At 43.3% G+C, this 21,212-nt stretch overlaps 2 protein-coding genes across 4 annotated transcripts; one reads left to right on the plus strand and one right to left on the minus strand.

Moving 5' to 3' along the window:
- Positions 1-733: 733 nt before the first annotated feature.
- Positions 734-13,061, minus strand: LOC117725345 (TOG array regulator of axonemal microtubules protein 1). Of its 3 annotated transcripts, none has more exons than XM_034525460.1 (23): positions 12,776-13,061; positions 11,114-12,289; positions 9,300-9,366; positions 7,977-8,105; positions 7,509-7,769; positions 7,117-7,400; positions 6,778-7,001; positions 6,387-6,481; positions 6,136-6,300; positions 5,971-6,036; positions 5,494-5,663; positions 5,223-5,394; positions 4,718-4,954; positions 4,205-4,328; positions 3,977-4,082; positions 3,600-3,835; positions 3,328-3,486; positions 2,889-3,015; positions 2,683-2,798; positions 2,330-2,513; positions 1,993-2,212; positions 1,796-1,882; positions 734-1,687 (listed from the first exon to the last, which is right to left on the minus strand). In XM_034525460.1, exons 2-23 carry the CDS (start codon positions 12,218-12,220, stop codon positions 1,434-1,436), a joined length of 4,590 nt encoding a protein of 1,529 aa, XP_034381351.1. In that variant the 5' UTR covers positions 12,221-12,289; positions 12,776-13,061; the 3' UTR covers positions 734-1,433. The 3 variants fall into 3 exon arrangements, with proteins under 3 accessions (XP_034381351.1, XP_034381350.1, XP_034381349.1); XM_034525459.1 differs by having other exon boundaries at positions 5,223-5,391; positions 7,509-7,772; XM_034525458.1 differs by having other exon boundaries at positions 7,509-7,772.
- Positions 13,062-13,484: 423 nt separating this feature from the next.
- Positions 13,485-20,945, plus strand: LOC117751650 (kelch-like protein 28). The gene is made up of 6 exons (XM_034563588.1): positions 13,485-13,664; positions 14,471-14,731; positions 14,821-15,458; positions 15,576-16,019; positions 17,384-17,592; positions 17,814-20,945. Exons 2-6 carry the CDS (start codon positions 14,471-14,473, stop codon positions 17,975-17,977), a joined length of 1,716 nt encoding a protein of 571 aa, XP_034419479.1. The 5' UTR covers positions 13,485-13,664; the 3' UTR covers positions 17,978-20,945.
- Positions 20,946-21,212: the final 267 nt, after the last annotated feature.

The raw sequence follows: 21,212 nt of genomic DNA on the forward strand, positions 1-21,212 counted from the left end.
CTCTGGCCATAATATTTAATTCCTGTTAAGCTTATTAAAGTTATGAGTGATCAATCAGTAAAATCAAAGCATTGGTGCATTTGGTTATTAAAAATATACTAAAATGTAATTTTATTCCAAAGGCCTCTACAGTCACATAATACATTTATATTCTGGTTGCTCCATCATATATATATATATATATATATATATATATATATACATATACACACACACACACACATATATATATATATAAAATTGAATTATCCCTCTAAAACAAAATCTAACGGTTAAGATTAGACCTTAACAGATGAGGCACCGGGAAGTTGGTTTTACAGAAATAAAACACTTTATTTATTTGTATATATATAAATCAATCAAAAAAAAAAAAAAAAAAAAAAAAAATTATATATATATATATATATATATATATATATATATATATATATATATATATAACAATCTGTTTCTTGTTCACAAACAAATTCAATATAATTTAACAATAGATGAGTTAAAAGGCTACCGGTACTTGAAGTCTGGCACGATACTGAGACATAATCAGATCTGGGCCTTCACTGTTTCTCAGGCAAGAACTCAACTCCTCCTTTCACACTGAGAATTGGTTCTGCCCCAACCTTGATCCAAGCGTCAGTGTGTGTGTGTGTGTGTGTGTGTGTGTGTGTGTGTGTGTGTGTGTGTGTGTGTGTGTATATATATATATATATATATATATATATATATATATCCTTAACAAAAATACAAACAACTTTTACTCTTGCCAGTAAATTTTGTTCATGCAAAAACAGAAGGTATCAACTCAGCACATCATTAACAAGACTTTGAAACCATTACACAATATATAAATTATAAACTGTAACATGACACGGCATACATTTACAGATTAAAGCTAATACTGTGCAAATACACATTTGAGCTGTATTTTGTACTATTTTTGTTAATCTCAATTCAAAAAAAAAAAAAAACTATAGAAGACATTTTGAAAATATCACATCACATTTGATGAAACAGCAAAAATATACACCTTTCAGGTCCCTGTCTTCCTCGTCTTTTGTGCATTTCAATCTCACATTCTGCAATAGTGTCTCTGATTTGTCTACAGTACATTTAGATTATGAAAAAAAGCAATGACAATCATAGGATGGTAAAATGTAAAACTCATGAAATCTATCATGATAATGAGCTACCTTTTCAAAGTGCAAAGAGAGCAGGTTGATATTGTGTAAGACCTGATGTCAGTATGTTAGAATTGTCCATGCTTCTGTACCAGAGGAAATCTCACTAATAGAAGATTAAGAGCTCCTACTTTTTAAAGGACTTTCTCTTTATTGATATAAAAGTGCAGGCACTATAAGAAATGTAGAACATCTCTGTCTTCAAGTAAGGTCAGTGTTCTTCTCTTCCAGGATGAGTGTTTGGATTCTGTTTTACCTTTAGGATAAGGTCCTCAGGACCTCATTTAAACCTTTATGGACATTGGCAGGCTGGGAGGCAGCACACTCAGTCAGGCTGGGCCCCATCTGGGCGTAAAGGGCTTGGCACAGGATGGCGGTAGATCCCCTCACGCTGCCGCCCCGGCCATGAATGGTACCACTGTGGGTGGAGGTGCCCAGGAGGTGCCACAACAAGGGAAGCACTTTCTGCTCCACCATCTGGGGCTTGCGAGGGTAGAGCTCTGTCACAAGATCTGGACACAGAAAGCGAGGAGGAACAAGAGTTGGTCAGACATACAAACCAATTTAAGAGCCAAGGACTGAAACTACTGCAGTGTTTAGAATAATTACAACATACACACCTGCAACCTTTTCGATAAGATCCACCTTTGCTTTGCCGTTTAAGAACTGAGCCTTGGTGCAGAAAGGCTGAAGAAGAAGTATGTTGTCTGTCATGGAAACAAAGAACATCACAAAGTCATATATAGACAGTTCTCCATTTAGAATGAGCTTCTAAATTAACTTCTATTGGAAATGTTTGAAGGCTCAAGAAGAGTACCAAGATTTAAAACAAGTGCATTGATAGCTCCAATAGCTGCAGAGTAGATGGCGTTGTTCTTGGAGTTGAGGTGATTGTCCATGATTGCTGGGACCACGATGTTGACCACTTGGGACAGATTGTCCTTTAACAAGTGGATGATTTTCTGGAGAGACTCGAGGGCATACAGGTTGACTTTGCTGTTGGACTCCTGCAGCCTGGCCTTGAACGCATCAAACAACTGAAAGAAGGGAAACCGGAGCGAAAAGAGAGATTTGGTGATGTGACTAGATGGTAATTGAGAACCATGACCAAACATATTGATAGGCTTCAAAAAGAAATACATGCTAGTACTAACCGGGAATATACTATTGATGACCATGTTGGGGTTGTGCTGGCAGTCGGCCACAAGCTGGTCGATTCCCTTGATCCTCTCTCTGAAGTCCTTTGAACCCAGCAGACCTGAGATCTGCTTGATGTATTCGGTCTTGTCTGCAATACTCTGTGTCTGAGATCTACAGCTGTAATGGCTATTGGACTCCCTGTAGATGATGCAAAGTACATCAAACGGTTTACGTTTACAAACCTGTGAGTATGTATGAATACTTTGTACTTTCTATATGCATCGTACACTTTGTGTTTAGCTTAAAAGGCTGAATTTAGTGTCGTACAGTGTACCGTGCTGCTGTACTGGCTTATATTTACACCCACCGGCTGGTCTGATTGAGTGGCTCTCTGGTGAGGGATGAGGCCCTGACTGTACCGCTGCCTGGGAGGGAGCGTCTACCCCTGGCTGACTGGGTTTCTTGGGGCATCTCACCAAGACCCTAAAAAAACAATCTCCAGTTAAGTTGAAGATGTGACCTTTAGCTAAAGCACCATAAATGTTATGAAGACATACATAAAATAAGTTGTACCTTTGTTTTGAGAGTAAAGACAGTGTCTCTGACAGTCGGCAGATCTTTGGTGGGGATGTATTTCTCCAGGATCTTGTCAAAGTCTGGGTGGGATGACAGGGAGAGCAGCATTCGACGCCCAAAGTACCTGTGGGTTGAACCAGTTCAATAGTGTGAACTCATACACGGGGCAACACAATATTACAAACAACTTTGATCCAACAAACTATGTCATCAAATATTAGTAAAATCATCTCCGATAGAGTCGACAAAAACTGTGTTTTTGGATTGCATTACATTGTAGTCTATTCTAGTCACAAGGTGGATTTTTTTTACGGCATGTGTCAACCAATGCCCTACAAACAGTTTATAAATCAGGTAATATTCAACAAGCTCAATAAAATCCATGTGTTCGAAACTAAAAGGTGCATGCAGCAACAACAAAAACAACAAAGGGTACCTGGCTTCCTGTGAGGAGTCCTGAGCGAGTTTGGTGACGGCAGGAAGGATTCTGTCTGTGAGATCTTTACCTCCAGACAGAAGGCGGGCAGCACCAACCTTCTCGACCAGATTAGCCAGGTACTGGGCGGTGCATTTCCTCACCACTGCATTGAGGTTGCTGTCAGTAGCGGGGAAACCATTTAACATTTGAAAGCGTTACACAATAATTATAAATTGTGAGTGCGGTAAAACATTACTTCAAGGTGTATGTATGCAGAGATACATCCTGACCTGAGTCCCCCAGAGAGTAAAGCGTTGATGCCACGAGTTGGTGTGCAGTGCTGGACCATGCAGCCCAGGGCTGCATCTACATCCTGCCTAATGAAGGCGTTACTCTCCCCGGCCTTCTGTAGTAAAGCTCTAACCGTCCCCTCCAGCTCCTGGTCCATTGCCTTCCCTAGGTGTGTGTACAGGTCGCCCAGTGTACATACTGCAACCCTGGAGACACTTGACCGCAGGTTCTTCACCTGAAAAACATGGACATTATTGATACACAATGGGAAACAGGGTAATTCAAGCATTGCTGGCAGTCAGTTACTAAAAGACTGAGAAATGAGCTGCAAAATAAGATATCAATACATAGTGTGTTATACAACACATTCTACTACCTCTTGAATGAGACACAGGCAGACATCATGAAGCCTGCCCTGGAGTGTGTCTAAGTGGTAGTGAGCCAGACTGCGCAGGAACATCAGACCCTCGATCTTCTTCTCCCTGAAGATAGAAACAATAAATCAAATACAACATCTTTAGAACCCCTGGATTTGAGTTAGATCAAAACTATTGTCCTACGAATCAGTGCATCTGAGATACTGTAACATGCAAGTGTTTCTCACCAGTCTTCGGAGCTAAGCAGGTTAAAGCTCTGTGTCAGTGCCAGCTCAGGCTTGGAAAACGGACACAGCTCCGGAGGCTCTGAGAGATTTTTCTTGTGGCCCATAGTACCAGGGGACAGCTCATCTAAATGCCCCGTCAGACACCAAACAACACACAGATTTGGTCTCATGTTACATCTCTATCAGTCTGAAAACAAGCAGTGCGTGTGGGCGGTGGTGCATTAACAGTAGGTTGTCAAAACAAAGCATTTTGGCACATTACACAAAGCAAACATCTCATTCCCCCATGCTCTGATAACTCTGACAGTCTAATTAATGTTTCAACATTTTTAATAAGCAAAGACCTGTTGAAACTGGTTCATCCATTTATAATGCGGTGGAATATTGCTAAATTGCAAGCCAGTGTCGGACCCACTGAGAGAGGATACATAGCAAGATTATGAAGCTACACAGTGACATTGTTGGTCGTTTAAAAAACACATTGAGATTTGGTCTTTTTTTAGGTCTACTAACCTGAGCTGTGGGACAGCGATGGTCGGGTTCTGCTGAGGCTAGGGGCCCTCCTAAGACGGGAGAGGCCTTTGGGATTCGGGGGCACTGTGGGGGGGCTTGGTTGGTGGGGTGGAGTGAAGCACTTGAGGGGGCTTTGGGGTCCTAGTTGGCTGACAGGACTGGTGGGGCTGATCGGAGACTCGTCAGAGAAAAGGTCTGCTTTGGTGGAGGCCAGTGTGCTGCCGTTGAGATGCAGATCTACAACAGAAATAAATAATTTCAAGGCTTGTGATGCAAACGTTATGAACTACATATATGATTGATTACATTTAAAAAAAAAAAAAAAAAAAAAAAAAATTAAATGCAAAAGTTTAATATGGCAACAAAGGTGCTGTGTTACTCATCTTAGAAAAATCTAAACTAGCTAGAATTCAAACTCTGACTTAAACTGATTATATATAAATTGGAATATAAAGTTCAGCAAAAGAACAAAACATTAGGTTGAGGTTTCCAAATCTTCTCTTGCCTTTGATGATTAATACTCTATTCTCCTCTGTGGGTGAGTCAGACAGCATCTGTCTCACGCGTTGGCGGATCTTGTCTCGTGTATGGTCCACTTGACTGCACTGCCCCTCATGCTGATCCAGACACTGCCCCTCATGCTGATCCCGGCTAAGCCTTGCATTCTTCACCCTCTGCTGTGCATGCAGCAGTAGAAAACACACAAAATGGGACTTTAGTAACTGGACACTTTGTATGACGTTCTATGATTTAGCACTGGACAAAGGGTGACTAACCTTAACCTCTTCTGGACGTGGGCTGTCATCACTGTCTAGGCGACTGCCCGACACAGCGTGGCTGTAGGTGGCTGCTGAGGGATCAGTGGGGGGTTTGGACACAGAATCACCCTGCTCAAGTGACGGGGCAGCCCCTGGACGGCTGGAGGACACCGCAGTGCCAAACATGCCTAGGAAGCACGAGGGGGATGTTTGCAGATAACTTAAATGTGTAATCAGACTGTTGGACATTAAACCTTCTCAACTGCTAGAAGAATCAGTCATGATATGTATTTACACTCAGAATTTGTTCACAGTGACAGTTTGTGATTATGGGAAAACAATGTCACTGAAAACTTAACAATAGGGTTCAGGGAGGCATGCTACTTGCCTTTCAATCTTTTGTAAAACAGCCCTCAGCTAGAACACCATGACAAACGGAATATTTGACAATTGAATGATAACTTACGGTACAAATCAAGATCTAAAGAAACTGACCTCTTCCAATTACTCCTTCAGCCATGTCTGTGGCTGGTGAGTTCCTGCTGCTGTGGCTCTGAGATCCTAAGAATCAAAGTAGATTAATTATCTAGGCAAACAAATATTATTACCAGGTAAATTCAAGGAAAAAGCTTTATTTGGTTTGACATCAGTTTGACTTACCTTTGACAGGCTTCAGAGCTCTGACTGATTCCCGGAAGGCTGGTTTAACCAGTGGAGGGGACGGTCCTGTGTTTTCTTCCTCAGTTTTGGTTATACCGTTGGAGTAGGTGACTCTCTGCCCAACAACACCCACGTCGGACAATAGTTTGTTTCTCTGTGACAATGCTTGGAAAACAAACCAAAAAAAAGCATGAATATAATAAAGTCAATTCCAAAAATAGTTTGGCAAAACCATACTATCCCCTTTATACCTTGAAGGCTGCTGAAGTCCACAGAAGACCTCAGTTGTGCAGAAGGCACTCTCGCAATGCAAGATTTCATTCCTGGAGGAGCAGAGTTTCCGGGACTGTTGACGGATGTGACGGAAGTGAGAAATAATACTGGAACCGTGCTTAACATTAACATTTGCTCAGTTTAATGACATATAACAACAAGTACCGGAATGACTTATGTCCTGACATACTGTAATCCTCGTAACATAATGTTATACACTATCTTTATGTTTGTGTTTACATAGGACATGCATGCATACATCTCCAACATGATATAACATGCTGTGTGTTTTTCCTATATAAATCAGATCATCTAGTCTACAGGAGCATAACAACATATGCTAAATGCAGCAAAATGCAGAGCCCTTACCTGGTTATGATGCCATTGAAGCTAGAGTTGGCGACTGAGCTTAGACTGGAAAGACCACTCTCGCTGGCTGAGCTGGTAAGCATTGGAGAGGTGTGTGATGGTGAGTTCAGACCCAGGTCCAGCCTCACAGCCGAGTCAGGGCTGTCTGGATCTGAACTGCTAAGGCTCACCTTGGCCCTCTTCTTGGCAGCACTGTTGCGCAATGAGCGCAGGGAGTTCAGCATCTGTTAGCACCACACAAATTGGCACATATGAGCTTGGGGAGGAATATGATTAAAGGAGCCAAACTTTAACCCCCTAGACCGGCAGAGTGTGCTTTCTTTACGTGTGTTTGCTGACCTCCTGCATGTCCAGAGGATTGTCCTCTTGAGTTTCTTGCACCACATTGATTCCATCAGGGTCCAGATGAAGGTTTCTCTCTAGCTGTTGATTCTGAGGGCTGCCCGGAGTATTGGACCTCTGGCTATTATGGGACTGGACCTGTTCTGCTGGTGGGACAACTGGCGAGATAGATAGGGATGCCCTGGTGCTGCTCAGAGCCCGGCGGAAAGACGAAGTAGAAGAAGAACTCACAAGGGAAGCACGAAGAGGCCGGGGAGAGCATCTGCTAGAGAGATGGTCTCCTGGAGGGGGTCGAACATGGCCGATAAAAGAACATGGAGGATTAAAAACAGATACAAAGAGGCCACAACATTTTTACATTCATCGGACGGCTCACTTAGTTCTTTTACCCGTTGCTGTGACTGTCGTGTCTTTCCATGGGCTGGTGTCTCGTTGGTGAGGGGTGGTCTCTCTCTTGTTGGGCCATGTGTTGGACATAGAGAGCGAGGAGTCTAAATGACGGCGGGACAGTGTCGGAGTAAGCATGCCTCCTGTGAGTGAGGCCAGTGGGTAGGAGGGCAGCAGGAAGGATCCGGATGGGGTGGGGTTCGAGGGGAGGGAGAATGTGCGCTCAACACTGGGGTTCCTTGAGAGAACGCGTCCCTTGGGTGCTACTGTGAGACAGAGCATTCACATGTCAGGAACCATAAAATACTGAGTAGAAAAAAAGGTAACACAGTGGAAATAAGGCTCCCGACTGTCTGGATGTTGAAAAAAATGGCATTAAAAAAGGACCCATTTTTTGTGTACACAATCTATCAAAATGAACTTTACAACTTTTTTTACAAGCAGATACTTGCGAGGTAATGACTCCTTACCAACATCTGGGTCAGAGAAGTTGGTGGTTTTAAAGATGTCGGTTTCCAAGTTGAGGCTTCCACTTCTTCGTAGGCGTGCAGGGGACTCCCTCCTTCTGGAGGATTGTGGCTTCTGAGGCTGTGCAGAACCTAGAAAGTATATTTATTTTGATATTTGTTACACTATAATGCTCACAGGGTTGCACAACACTCAAATAACTTACATGACAGTCACAACCTCTCTGTAAACCAATGCTTTTAAAGTATGTTGTACAAAGGGGGTTACAATTATTGTAATACTAGTTACTATATTAAGTCATGTATGTTCTGTAATATAGTTGTATAATAAACTATGGTTGGGGGATTATTTCCACTACATTATTTTTGACTATTGATGAGGTATGTTTAATTATTATTACTCCAATAGCTTCATTATCACTTACAGCTCGATACCAATTATGACTATTTATGCGTTGCATTAAAATAAATTATAAATATATATATATATATATATATATATATATATATATATATATATATATATATATGTATAATATATTCCATCCACCCATCCATCCATTCATTCAGAATTCACTCAGGTGGGAAACACAAATCCATTTAGAAAACATTTGGGCAAGAATAATTATGTTGGCTACTATGCTTTTCTTCTCACTGGGCTTCCTTTTACTGCTTTTGCCAAACTGAGGGGTAGTCAGCTGCTGGCAGGTCATTTTTAACTTAACAGTACAGACAACCTGCTATAAACCCACAACACCGTGCTACAGTTACAGCAGCGGCAACATTACCTTTAGCAGTCAGCTAATTACAAGAGCTTCTTGACAGTGATATACACCCAATGTATGAATACCATGTAGAAGGGCCTACTTTTTACAAACTGAGTGACATTTAGGGGTGAATCATGCTCACACAATAATCCTGCCTCACACAGCGGCATTCTCTGAAACGGTTTACTGAATGTACAAGGGTTAAAGTGGTTCCATAAGGTAAACTGTTGAGACTTTGGTGACTAGTGAGAGTTTGGTGACCAGTTTCTGATAGGATTCATTGTATCCATAACATTCCATCAGGCTACAGTTCAGAAAACTGAACAGATTGTGAATGTCATGGTCTCTACTGGTATGACACTTAGCTGCCTTGCAACTGTGCTCATTTCAGGGCTTTTGGTGACATGTGGCACCATGAGTCAGCATGCTAATCAAGTTAAACACAGCTCTAAATTGAGTTTGGCTAAAGTGGACTATGACAACCAGCTGGTTGTACTTGTCACCTTGTATGGAATACATATGTGTGTAATACTGAGAAAAGAAGAGTATTGGCACTTACTGAAACTGGGTATGTAGTTCTCTTGACTCATCTTCTTGGACAGGGGACGGACATCCTTACTTGCCACCTATTAGTGGGCAGACGTGGAAAGCAATCCTTAAACAAACAGGACTCTAAGTGTAATTCCATCCACTGGCCAAAGGGATGTAGCATGTATTTTCTAGCTCAGACAAGAGGCGCTGGCATTTGCAAGGATCTTCTGCGACAGTATAAATCAAGTAAAGACGGAATTATGACAGCTTTTTGCATCAGTGCATGTATCCCGACCTCTGTGATAGAGAGAGAGAGAAGGGAGAGAGAGAGAATTCCCACTGCCTTCAACCTGATCAGCACTCATTGTGGATCACTTGGTGTGATGGCAATCAACACTAGAGCAGTAAATAAGCCATGTTTTACAAGCATACCACCGTGATATATCCAATTATGTGTCACTGCCCCTTCAGTAAGTGTGCTGTGTGGTAATGGGGTTGCTGGGAAACAGACACTGGTGTAAACAGAAGGTTTTTTCCAAATGAAGGCTAAGCTGAATAATAGTTTCCAGAACAAAATATTGTCAATCAATATATCATGAAACGGAGCCATTCCTCTCAACAAATGGACACCATTAGAGCCGATAGTGGTTTAGCTTAACAAATCATTCCCATTTGTTAGCTAATAAAGTACGACATGTTATGTATTCCACAATACATGCTTTGCCCAACAAAGTGGGAGGTTCACCTTTATTTTTTCACATGGCTTCTTCTCCTCACATTGGATGCTCATCTTTGCAGCGACAGTTTCACTGTGCAGGGAAACCAGTCACCTACAGCATTTCTACCAGGAATAGTGTCAGTGATCCTGGAGTGCTGTCAGACTTGACCTGTCTATTCTTCCCACTGTTTAATTAATTGAGAGACGTATATTCAACAATACAATTCAGTCTATTGTTACCCTGCCAATGCAGATTCATTTCAAGTAATTAAAAACAAAAGAACAGAAAGGAAAACCTCTTATCAAGCATTATGAGCTGTCAAACAATAGGAAATCATACGCACAAGCAGATGTTGATTAAAGAGGACGCTGCAGATCTCTATGTCGTAAGATGTGTAACATAGAACTATCTTTCTGCTGCACTCCATACATCCTGCATCATGAGAGATATAAACTATATTTAGGTTGTTTTTCACACCCAAACACTCTCTCTGAGGAAAGTGACACCACCCAGATTTAGTGTTGGCTGGGTGCCTCCGGGTGTGACTCAGCTTGTTCAAACAACTAGTATGCATTTCTGACAGTAAACAAACAAGACCCCCGGCTTTTGAAGATGAAGATTTAGATTCATCATCCCTCTGTAAAGCAAGCACAGAAAAATAACCACTCCTTTCAGACTCTTCAATGACTGCACTTGCTGCACTGCTTGACAAATCAACAGACTTCATGGTCACCGAAATGCTCTCTGATTTCAAAGTCAATATGAAAAGCCCTCTGGTGCTCCTAAAGACTGTACAGGCAGTTAACAAATGACTGATTAAGCTTTAATTGCATTGGATTACAAATATTATTTTTAGAGGAGAAAAAAAGGTAAACGCTGTTTATAGAGTCAATAGCTGCTTCATTAGTGTCAATCAATGGCAACTAAAAAGACAACATTTCCATCTGTTCTCTGGGTAAATTAACCTACAATATGCCATAACAACCCTGTAAGCTGTCTTATCATAACAGAAAATCATAGTTAGAGACACCATATGCTAAATCCGGGAATGTTCCCAGATGGCTTAATTATCTACGAGAGATAAGTGAGAATACTGCAAATCAACAGTGATGATGGATCCCACCTTTTCGGAGCACTTTATGTTCAGCGTACTGCCTTGCTGGTCGTTCTCAGCGGAAGGGAAGCTTGACATCTCCCAGGGTAGTTTGTTCTTCCCTTTACCCGCGCTGACGATCCTCCTTTGAAGTGGAAGGTCATCAGTGAGGGAGCCTAGGCTGCCATAGCCATACAATCGGTCACTGTCTGGTTCAGTTGTGTGGCTCCTGGCGCTGCTTATCCGCCCTCCGTTCATCACCCAATCCAGATCTGCCCCAGAGCCATACTGCAGGGAGCACCGATGTGCTGGTTTGGGGGCCACCAAGCCATACTCCACTACCCCCTCTGAAGAGAGTTTGGGAAGGACGTGCCTTGCTCGCCGTGCCTGTACAGCTGCCATAAGACCCTCAGCATCCTCATTGAGTTCGACCATGTCCACAGCTTTCATCAGAGGCTGCTTCTTTCCTGTGTCAAGGCAATAGTCAAACACAGCAAACAGCTCAAGTGCAGCGTGGCGGACCTTCCTCTTGCTGTCTGCCAGGTATGGCGCAACCTCAAAACAAAGCTTTGGGATGTTGAAATCTTTTCTGGGATGAGAGAGCATAGCTGCCATAATGATGTTAAGGACATCTTCCCGAACCCTTGAATTCTTGTGCTTCAAGTTGCCAATGACGAGATCCAACACTTGTTGTGGCGCAAGAGTTGTTATCAGCTGTCGAAACACATTCATGTATTCATTTCTGGTGATGGTGTGAGTGTCGCCGAGGGCCTTAAGAGCCACGGAGACTATCTGTTGGAAATATCTGTCTACACCCGTATCCAGCTTCTGAATGAGTAAGTTTAAAACTTGTAAAGTGCCATACAACACTTTAAAATTACTGTCATCCAGAAGCCGAGGGAGAAAATTGATGAACTCCTCAATACTGCCAGACGGGACAGATTTCATGTCCACTTCTGAGAGGATGTGTTTGAGCTCTTCCACCCCATTTGTGCGATTTTGGTAATTCTTCAGGTCCAGAAGCAGCACCTGTAACTCACGGGAGATCAATCCAGGTATCATTGTCGACGGACTTGAGGTCGTGGTCAAATTTGAGAATCCAAAAGAGCAAACATAATCCTGTGAGGACAAAAACATCCGTCCTCTTTACGTCGTGATTTCATCCTGAGTGGTTTGTGATGGAAACCCACTCGCCTGTTCATCAAGCTGTGAATGCAAAACAGAAGGGAAAAATAAATGAACAGGGTAAATACACACGCACGCGCGCACACATACACACACGCGTTTAACTGATGTCTTATCAACATCACGATCGATCATCGTGAACTATCGCTTCGTTAGACGAGAGAGACAGACGTTAGATCACAGCCATTAAACACAACCACTTGTGGCTGTCAAGCACGGCGACGTTAGTTATCAGCAGCAGGGTTTATGTAACATTCACAGCTGCATTACGTTACATTATGCCATGCAGTGTGTCGACTGGAGCCAGAGCCACTTCTACCGCACTGGGTCGGACTCAATCCCCGACTAAGTGACCGTTAAGCGCCCGTACTGGGTAGCTACGTGGAGCCGTAGCTACCGTACCGTTGCGCCGCTAAGGATAAGCTAAGCTAACTCCGCCAACTGTTTCAGTGGTTTGTGGTGGCTGACTCGGGCGAGCAAAGTTAGAACAACAGCAAGAAAGCAGACCTTGAATTTCCTCCCCGCAGGCGCTCCTCCGTGACGCTCGGCGAGACTATTTAACGTCCCGTCGTCCCGGTGTCCGTGTCACGCTGCGGCAGCTACGGCTCCATAAGTGCAGACATGTCCCCGGTTTGTTTCAGCTGCTGTGTGGAGTGTTGAACGTGTGAAAGCTACAGAGGTATTCACACGGAGAAGAGCCCCCCCACGTACACACATAAGCGCACACTCACACGCGCGCACACACCGAGGAAGCAAAATGGCGAATACATGTCGCAAACTGAGCGCTTCCATGGTGACGTGAGTTTCAGGCTCCTCCAGGCGGCCGACCGTCACCAAGGAGATAGAAAGGATAAATTAAAATGAAAAACTAGAACTGGACTTTCGCAGTTTGCAACATACATATCCTTCATGTTGATTTGTGTACATCTGGTTTTGAACTTTGCATTGTGTAGGATTTCTGTTTTATTATTTGTGCTTTACAGGTTTACTGTCATACATAAATGTTGTGTATATAGTATAGTCATCTACACGTCCTGGGTTGTATTAATAGAAAAAACTAAACATTGGCCACAAGAATAATGACTTGTAAAATGCCATCAAGGGTTGCATCCTTGCCTCCACGTTTACTGTAGAACATAGTTATTTTTATTTACTTGTAAAGTTCACTACCGTTGTATCACATTGTTGTCCTTAAAATAGCTGCAAGTGTGGCTTTATTTTGAAAGCACCGGAAGTGGGTGTGCTGCTCTCCCCGCTGGTCTCCATAAGAGCTCCTCTGTAGCTCCGTGGCTCTGAGGCAGCAGCTTGTTTCCTTCACCGCCCCGCCGGGTTCGCACTCGTCGCCACTGATCAATCGGTCATTTCAGCGGCTCACCAGACGGTCTTGAGGTTACAGGTGGGTTTTCCCTCATTTGACGGTTGACACACGCTATCTGACAGCCAGCTGTAACGTCACGTATCTGTCAGCCATGTTACTGTATATCAATCAATGATGCAGCCACAGTAACCGTATTTATTTTTAGCAGCTAACCTGCGCCGACTGCACTGCAATGAAACGGATAAGGGCGCCGTGTATTTGGAACATTGATGTTGATGTTTGTATGAGCGTGAAACCCCGGTGAATTTGGTTCTGCAAAATCCAAGCTGTCGGTTACAGTGGGTTAGCTAGCGCAATAGCTGTCTGTTGCCGTGAAGCTAAGAGGGTTCTGGCCATGTCCTCCGTCAGAAATCAAGCCAAGGCCTCGGTCAACAAAACCAACAGCTACCGTTATTGTGACTAAATGCCGTAAAGCACAGCAGTGTTCATGCATTTTGAGGTTAACCCACATCATGTTCGCTTAACGTTACGAGCCAGTGCGGTTGGTTGTCTTTAAGCAGCGTTAGCACTGGCTTAAGAATATCATGCGTCTTTAACTTTGCTCTCAGTGGACTGCTAACAGAGATGGAATAACTACTGTATTGCTACACCACGTCCCAGAATTCATCCTACAACCCTGGCATGATTCCTTAAGGCGTGCTGTAATTGTCATGTCGCAAGGCCTATGTTTAATTGACTTTTCTTGCTTGTGGTCTAGTGGACAAGAGGCCATAGTTAATTGTACAGGATTTCCATTGGCTGTTGCTCACATGCCAGTTAATTGGAAAATGTCACTGCAGCAGATGCCAACAATGCACTAACGTGTGGATTCCTCCTGAACTCAGATGGACCAGCAGGACCAGTCCTATATGTTTGCCAGTCTGAAGCGGCCTCACTCCGAGCAGTTGCTGCAAGGCCTCCAGCTCTTGCGGCAGGATCACGAACTATGTGACATTGTCCTACGTGTGGGTGATGCCAAGATCCATGCCCACAAAGTAGTGCTGGCCAGCATCAGCCCATACTTCAAGGCCATGTTCACGGGTAACTTGTCGGAAAAAGAGACCTCTGAAGTGGAATTCCAGTGCATCGATGAAACGGCCTTGCAGGTATGCTTGGAGCCGGTGGACACATTACCAACCGCTGTACCATAGTTTTTCTATATGTGACTCTTTTACTCTCTCTCTCTCTCTTCCAGGCCATTGTTGAGTATGCCTACACCGGCACAGTGTTTATCTCCCAGGAGACGGTGGAGTCGCTGCTACCGGCTGCCGACTTACTCCAGGTTAAGCTAGTACTTAAAGAGTGCTGCTCCTTCTTAGAGAGCCAGCTGGATGCTGGGAACTGTATAGGCATCTCCCGCTTTGCAGAGACATACGGCTGTCATGACCTGTGCCTAGCCGCAACTAAGTTCATCTGTGAGAACTTTGAGGAAGTTTGTCTTACGGAGGAGTTTTTTGAACTGACGAGGGCGGAGTTGGATGAAATTGTGTCCAATGACTGCCTTAAGGTGGTCACAGAGGAGACTGTATTTTACGCCCTGGAATCATGGATCAAATATGATGTGACTGAGCGACAGCAGCATCTGGCTCAGCTGCTGCACTGTGTTCGCCTTCCTCTACTCAGCGTCAAGTTTCTCACTCGCCTATATGAAGCCAACCACCTTATACGAGATGACCATGCATGCAAGCACCTGCTTAATGAGGCCCTCAAATATCATTTTATGCCTGAGCACCGGCTCTCCTATCAGACTGTGTTGTCGGCACGGCCACGGTGTGCCCCCAAGGTGCTGCTTGCAGTGGGAGGCAAGGCTGGACTGTTTGCAACATTAGAAAGGTAAACACTTTGTGTGTAGATAATACTTTTAAGCAAAGGCAACTTTCTAAATTCTGTAGTCAATGTGTTCTTTAAACGACGGACTGATTTGATAATATCTGTCCCTCTCTCTTGCAGCATAGAAATGTATTTCCCTCGGACAGATTCGTGGATAGGACTGGCCCCTCTCAGTGTACCCCGATATGAATTTGGAGTGGCAGTGCTGAACCACAAGGTGTACGTGGTGGGAGGCATCGCCACACACATGAGACAAGGCATTAGCTATCGGAGACACGAGAGCACAGTGGAGAGCTGGGACCCCGAGAGCAACACCTGGTCCTCGGTGGAGCGCATGGCCGAGTGCCGCAGCACGCTCGGGGTGGTGGTCTTGGCAGGCGAGCTGTATGCCCTCGGAGGCTATGACGGCCAGTATTACCTCCAGTCGGTGGAGAAATATGTCCCCAAGTTGAAGGAGTGGCAGCCTGTGGCTCCCATGACCAAGTCCCGCAGCTGCTTCGCCACCGCTGTGCTGGATGGTATGGTGTACGCTATTGGAGGCTACGGCCCGGCCCACATGAACAGGTAATGCCACAGAGTAGATGTGATCTTTTAATTTTATTGCATAAAATATATTGCAACTCATGGGCCGTTAAACATTATGGGTGGGACACTTTTTATTTATCTAATCAATTAGGGAACATGTATGAAAGTGCCAGAAGCAAACTATTTCACCTAATCTTCTGTAGCTTACCCAATAATTAGCAAGGCATAATTAATCATTCATTCTGTAGCTACTCGGTTCTCTGTATGGTACGGTAAACCTCTTTGCCTTGACCTTCTTTTCAAAGATGTCAAGTGTTACTGAGAAAATGGCCAGGGCCCTCTGAATGAGTGAACAGGAGTCAGGAGAGAAGTGGTTGCTGAAGTTTCATAGAGAGGGTGCCTGACTGTTGCTGGTTAGACCTGTTGTTGTTGCTGTGGATCTCTAGAGTCTCTGTTGCTTGTTTCCTTGACTCCCAAAACCCCTCAGGAGAATGTGTTTGGATGGAGAATCTTTGGGGACTATTTCTTTCTTTTTTTCTCCTTTCCCCAATGGCTTGTATGTCCTTGCATACTGCAAAAACAATCCCTGATTGCTAGTGTTCCAGTTGCTGTCAGGGGGTTCATTTTCACTGCAGCCTTTGGTTTCCCCGTTGCATTGTGTGTTTGTGATCAGACCACCCAAAACTTTTGGCTTCTTTGTAGCTTGAAGTGAATATCGATCCAATGAAGTATTCTATTTAAACATTTAATTTGCATGTGAAGTAGGTTCCCTGCTCCTAAAATACATTTTGAAGGAGGGAGTAGGTTTTTTTGCACGTTGTAGACAAGTAACAACAAAGTGTGTAGACTTAAAGGGAACATTTGCCACCCTTTTTTATGTGGCTGTCCAGACAGTGCTGATGGAAAATGTCTACTGAAGATAAACATTCCCTTGTGCATGCTATATTGACTAAGAAAGCTGATCTCTCCTGCTGTGGAGCCGTGCTAGCTGTGCCTGCGTATTCCAGGATGCATTGTGTGCAGTGTGTGTGTCTGTTACACAAGTGCTCATTTAGACTGATGAATGAAGAAAATACAAAACTGCATTAATGCACTGAAATATACAACATACACCTTCTGAATTCAAGCTTGATTTCCCTTCACAATGCTTTAGACAATTTTCAATAAAACATGTTTGGATTTTTTAAATTTCTTTTTAAAGCTATGGCATCATTGAAAAAATAGTTCCTTGAAACGTATTTTTAGTAAATTATTACAGCATTTTTGCTGGGTGTCTTTCGAGGTAGTGCACAGTGTTGGGTGGTCGGATCAATTTACATTTAATTATTTATTTTTTTTTAAACCATTATGTTTTGTTAAAAAAACGTGTTAAATTAATATTGTGCTTCATCTGCTCCACACAGCGTGGAGCGGTACGACCCGAGCAAGGACGCCTGGGAAATGGTAGCCCCCATGGCAGATAAAAGGATCAACTTCGGAGTCGGTGTCATGCTCGGCTTCATATTTGTGGTGGGCGGACACAACGGGGTGTCGCACCTGTCAAGTATCGAGAGGTATGATCCACATCAGAACCAGTGGACAGCCTGTCGGCCAATGAATGAACCTCGCACTGGTGAGTTTACATCGCACTTTAGCTGAAGTTCCTATTTGCACAATTTATACACATTGTATTTTGGTGACCCTCCCTGTGGTATCTTCTAAAGATACGACATGTATAGGTTTAAGTGTAATCTTGCCCATACGTGCAGACTCTGTCGTTTGAACCTGAACTGCATCCAGAAAATAGTGAGCAATCTGTGTAATTATCTACATGTGACTGACATCGTCTTACAGGTGTGGGCTCTGCCATCGTTGACAACTACCTCTATGTGGTGGGAGGTCACTCTGGATCATCCTACCTGAACACTGTCCAGCGCTATGACCCCATCTCAGACAGCTGGTTGGACTCGAGCGGCATGATGTATTGCCGGTGCAACTTTGGCCTGACTGCCCTTTGACCCATGGCCCAGCCAGCTAGGACCCATTAAGAGAACTTGGACACAAAGACGTTTCTTTTTTGTTGTCCCCTGCTCCTCCTCACCCACATTCATCCTCCCAGGTGCAGAGGAGCGCTGCACGCCAACGTGAACACCAGAGGAGAGGGAGATGGATGCTGGGTGGATGGATGTGCCGGGCTAGCTGGCTGGCTAGAGGGGGACCACAAACATGGCTGCAGAGATGAGAGTGGTTGGGACAGCTGTTGGCACGGCCGCTCTACTGCTGCTGGACCACAATGAGGACTCCGAGCCATTTCCCAGAGGACTGTGGGAGAAAACCCGTCACTTTTGTTTCAAAGATTCTGTTACGTTAGCAGACATTTTTTTGTTTTCCTTCATGCATTAATTGTGTTAAACACTCAAATCCTTTTTTAAATTTTTTTTATAATTTCCCTGCTGCAACTGGAACCATGTGTTCATATTTTGTAGAAACTGCAGTTTGCTGGTTTATCTGTATGAATATGTGGTTGTTGGCCGTGTGTCTGTGTAAATGTCTTTCTGCACTGGGTCATGCGTGTGTGTGTCCCTGTCCGGTCAATGTAGAGGTGACAAACTCTCCCGAGAGTGACTGTCACTAGTTTCTGCTTCATTCTTAGACATTTTAAAATCCCCATGTTCGTGCGTCAGTTACATCTTCCGAAGGTCGGGGTCATGCACTTGCTCTTCACAATAGTTGAAATTGATCTTGGCCCTCTTTTCACCCTTTGGTCTGTAAACAATACCAACTGGTGCTATATTTAGGATTCAGCTGTTTGTCTGTGTTGCCTCACCAATTAGGTCAACCTCTGTTCAGCCTCTGCTCCATTACTGCGTAAGATCGTCGTTATTTGATTTAAGCACATGTAATTGCGTGAAGGTTATTGGCCAACCATGCAATAAAACTGAAAGGGAAGCCTGTGGTTGGAAAAACCACAAACTTCTATCCTCCATAAATATCTAAAGTCTAATCTAACTAACTAGTCTATCTAAATCTAATTTTTTTTTTTTTTTTTATATATATAAATTTAGCCCAGTAAGCGATTTCCAGACTCTCATTCCTGTTGCTGGATATGACCATGCTTTGTAATTGTCTCAAATCCTGTTCCCGTTGGCCTGTCACACTCTTGGCTATGAACAATACTTTTTTCTCTCTGTGATTGGGGCTGACATCTGATATCAAACATGTGATCCTGGTGTAGTCACCATCTTGCTTGCAAGCTCAGGCTGGAGGTAATCTCTTCACCGCTTCATTTGAGGTGCCAAAACATTACTTTTGTGCATCTTTCCCACCTCCCAGTGCTGGAAATGGCTTTATTTATTTATTGTCCTTTTGAGTGCCACAGTTGAAAACCTTTTCTTCTCGTCCTCTATTGCTAATGTATTGTCATGCCATTCTTCCATCTCATTTAGAGATGAACGATGAAGCACCAATGGCTCTGACAGCCAACTCGAGCCATGTTCCCACTGTCACGAGTCCTGTGTCCTGGGAGGGAGACCAGAGTGTTCCCCTGGCTGTGTTTGACTCCATGCTGGCTGAGGGTCACTGCAGCCTTGGGTCTGGCTAGCAGACGGGTGAAGCAATGCACCGCACTAGAGGGCACTGGTCTATGAAAGGCTAGGTGGGGTTTGTCTTGTTTAGTCACTTAACGGTCAAGTCTAGTTTGAGTTGCTTTGTGCGCTGATGTTTGCACACAAGTGGAAACTTTAAACCACGCTCTTCATTGCACTTACAAGCTATTTGTACATGTTTTAATTTAGGATGATGGCATTTAGATAATGCAATAAGACTTCTGGTGTGTGTGAAAAGCCAAGGTATCTCGTATTGCTCTAACGGAACCACCATGGCATGTCTGTTGCTTCACGCTGTTGGCTGGTGACGTGGACGTCTGATGAAACATCACGTCACCGTTGACTTTGCCTCATGTCTTGTGTTGTCATTTTGTTGTGCATGCTGGTTAATTTGTACAAGGCATATGTTTGAGGTAGATTTCAGATGGATTGCTAACAATTATTGCATTAATTTAGTTAATGGCCAAACACCAATGTAAACAGCACTTGTTTTTTTTTTATACAGCTATTTTCACCACGTATACAAGTCTCAAGATAGACGAGACGTTCTCTTCCGCTTGTACTCTAAACTGTGTTTTTGAAACATTGGGGAAACCATTACTATAGACAAGGACTTACATTACATTTGATTTGTTGCAGATTCTTTGCGTCACCATATAGACTACTTACCTTTTATGATTTCTAGTTTATTTAGAAAGAGTAATGCAAAAGTTGAGACTTGTATTTATAATTTGTATCGTTTGTCCTGTAACCTGATTTTTGTTTGATCTAGTACAATAGACATAATTAGCAATCACTTAGTAGCCACAGCACAAATCACGCCGGCGTAATTATGTGCTGCAGCCATGATTCACCTAGCATCTATGTTCTGTACAGTGATGATTTCCAAGGTGTATATTCACTACGTCTTTAATGAATTTTGGAGTGACGCTGATTAAAATCTGCAAATGTGAATCTGCAAAAAGAAGGGATGTTAAAATTGTATGGATTTACTTCTTTAAGGCCTAACCAATGCCATGTTTTTGCCACCACTCTCACCAAAGTGCTTGTTCAAAGAAAGCCAAAGGATGACTAACACCTGGTCTGCAATGGACTGGCACTGTATTGTTTGTCTGAAAGAGAAATCCTTTGAAACCGATGTCAATGTTAGCCAAATGACCACTCTGCTTCGTTTACATGTCCCATTGTGTGTCTGGAGTAAGGTGGTGATCTTGAATTTTATATCCTGTGGATTAATACTGGAAGTACAAGATAACCATAGGTGTAGAAATGGTAGCTTTTCACATTTGATCCTGTTTTGATTGAAGACATTTTACATTTTAGTCAGTTTGTGTGGTGCAGTTGTACCCAGTTTAAAATAAATGCCTGCCTTTAAAAGGTACTGTCTGCTTTTATGTGGCTCTCGTCATATACATCAATGCAAGTGCAACAAAATAAATCAATACACGTGTACTCCAAAATATTTGTATTTGTACTCTGCATAGAAAAAAAGTAGAAAATTGATCATGGCTTTACACTCGACAGGATCCACTTTCACAAACTTTCCTTGGCAGAGGCACTGTGTGATACCAGTTATTATTGAAGGTTAAAAATGATTTGTAAAAAAAAAATTAAAAAATAACCATTTACTGTGTTGGTGACTGCAGTG

The sequence above is a fragment of the Cyclopterus lumpus genome, chromosome 22, assembly GCF_009769545.1.
Source record: "Cyclopterus lumpus isolate fCycLum1 chromosome 22, fCycLum1.pri, whole genome shotgun sequence".
In the NCBI taxonomy this organism is placed as follows: domain Eukaryota; kingdom Metazoa; phylum Chordata; class Actinopteri; order Perciformes; family Cyclopteridae; genus Cyclopterus; species Cyclopterus lumpus.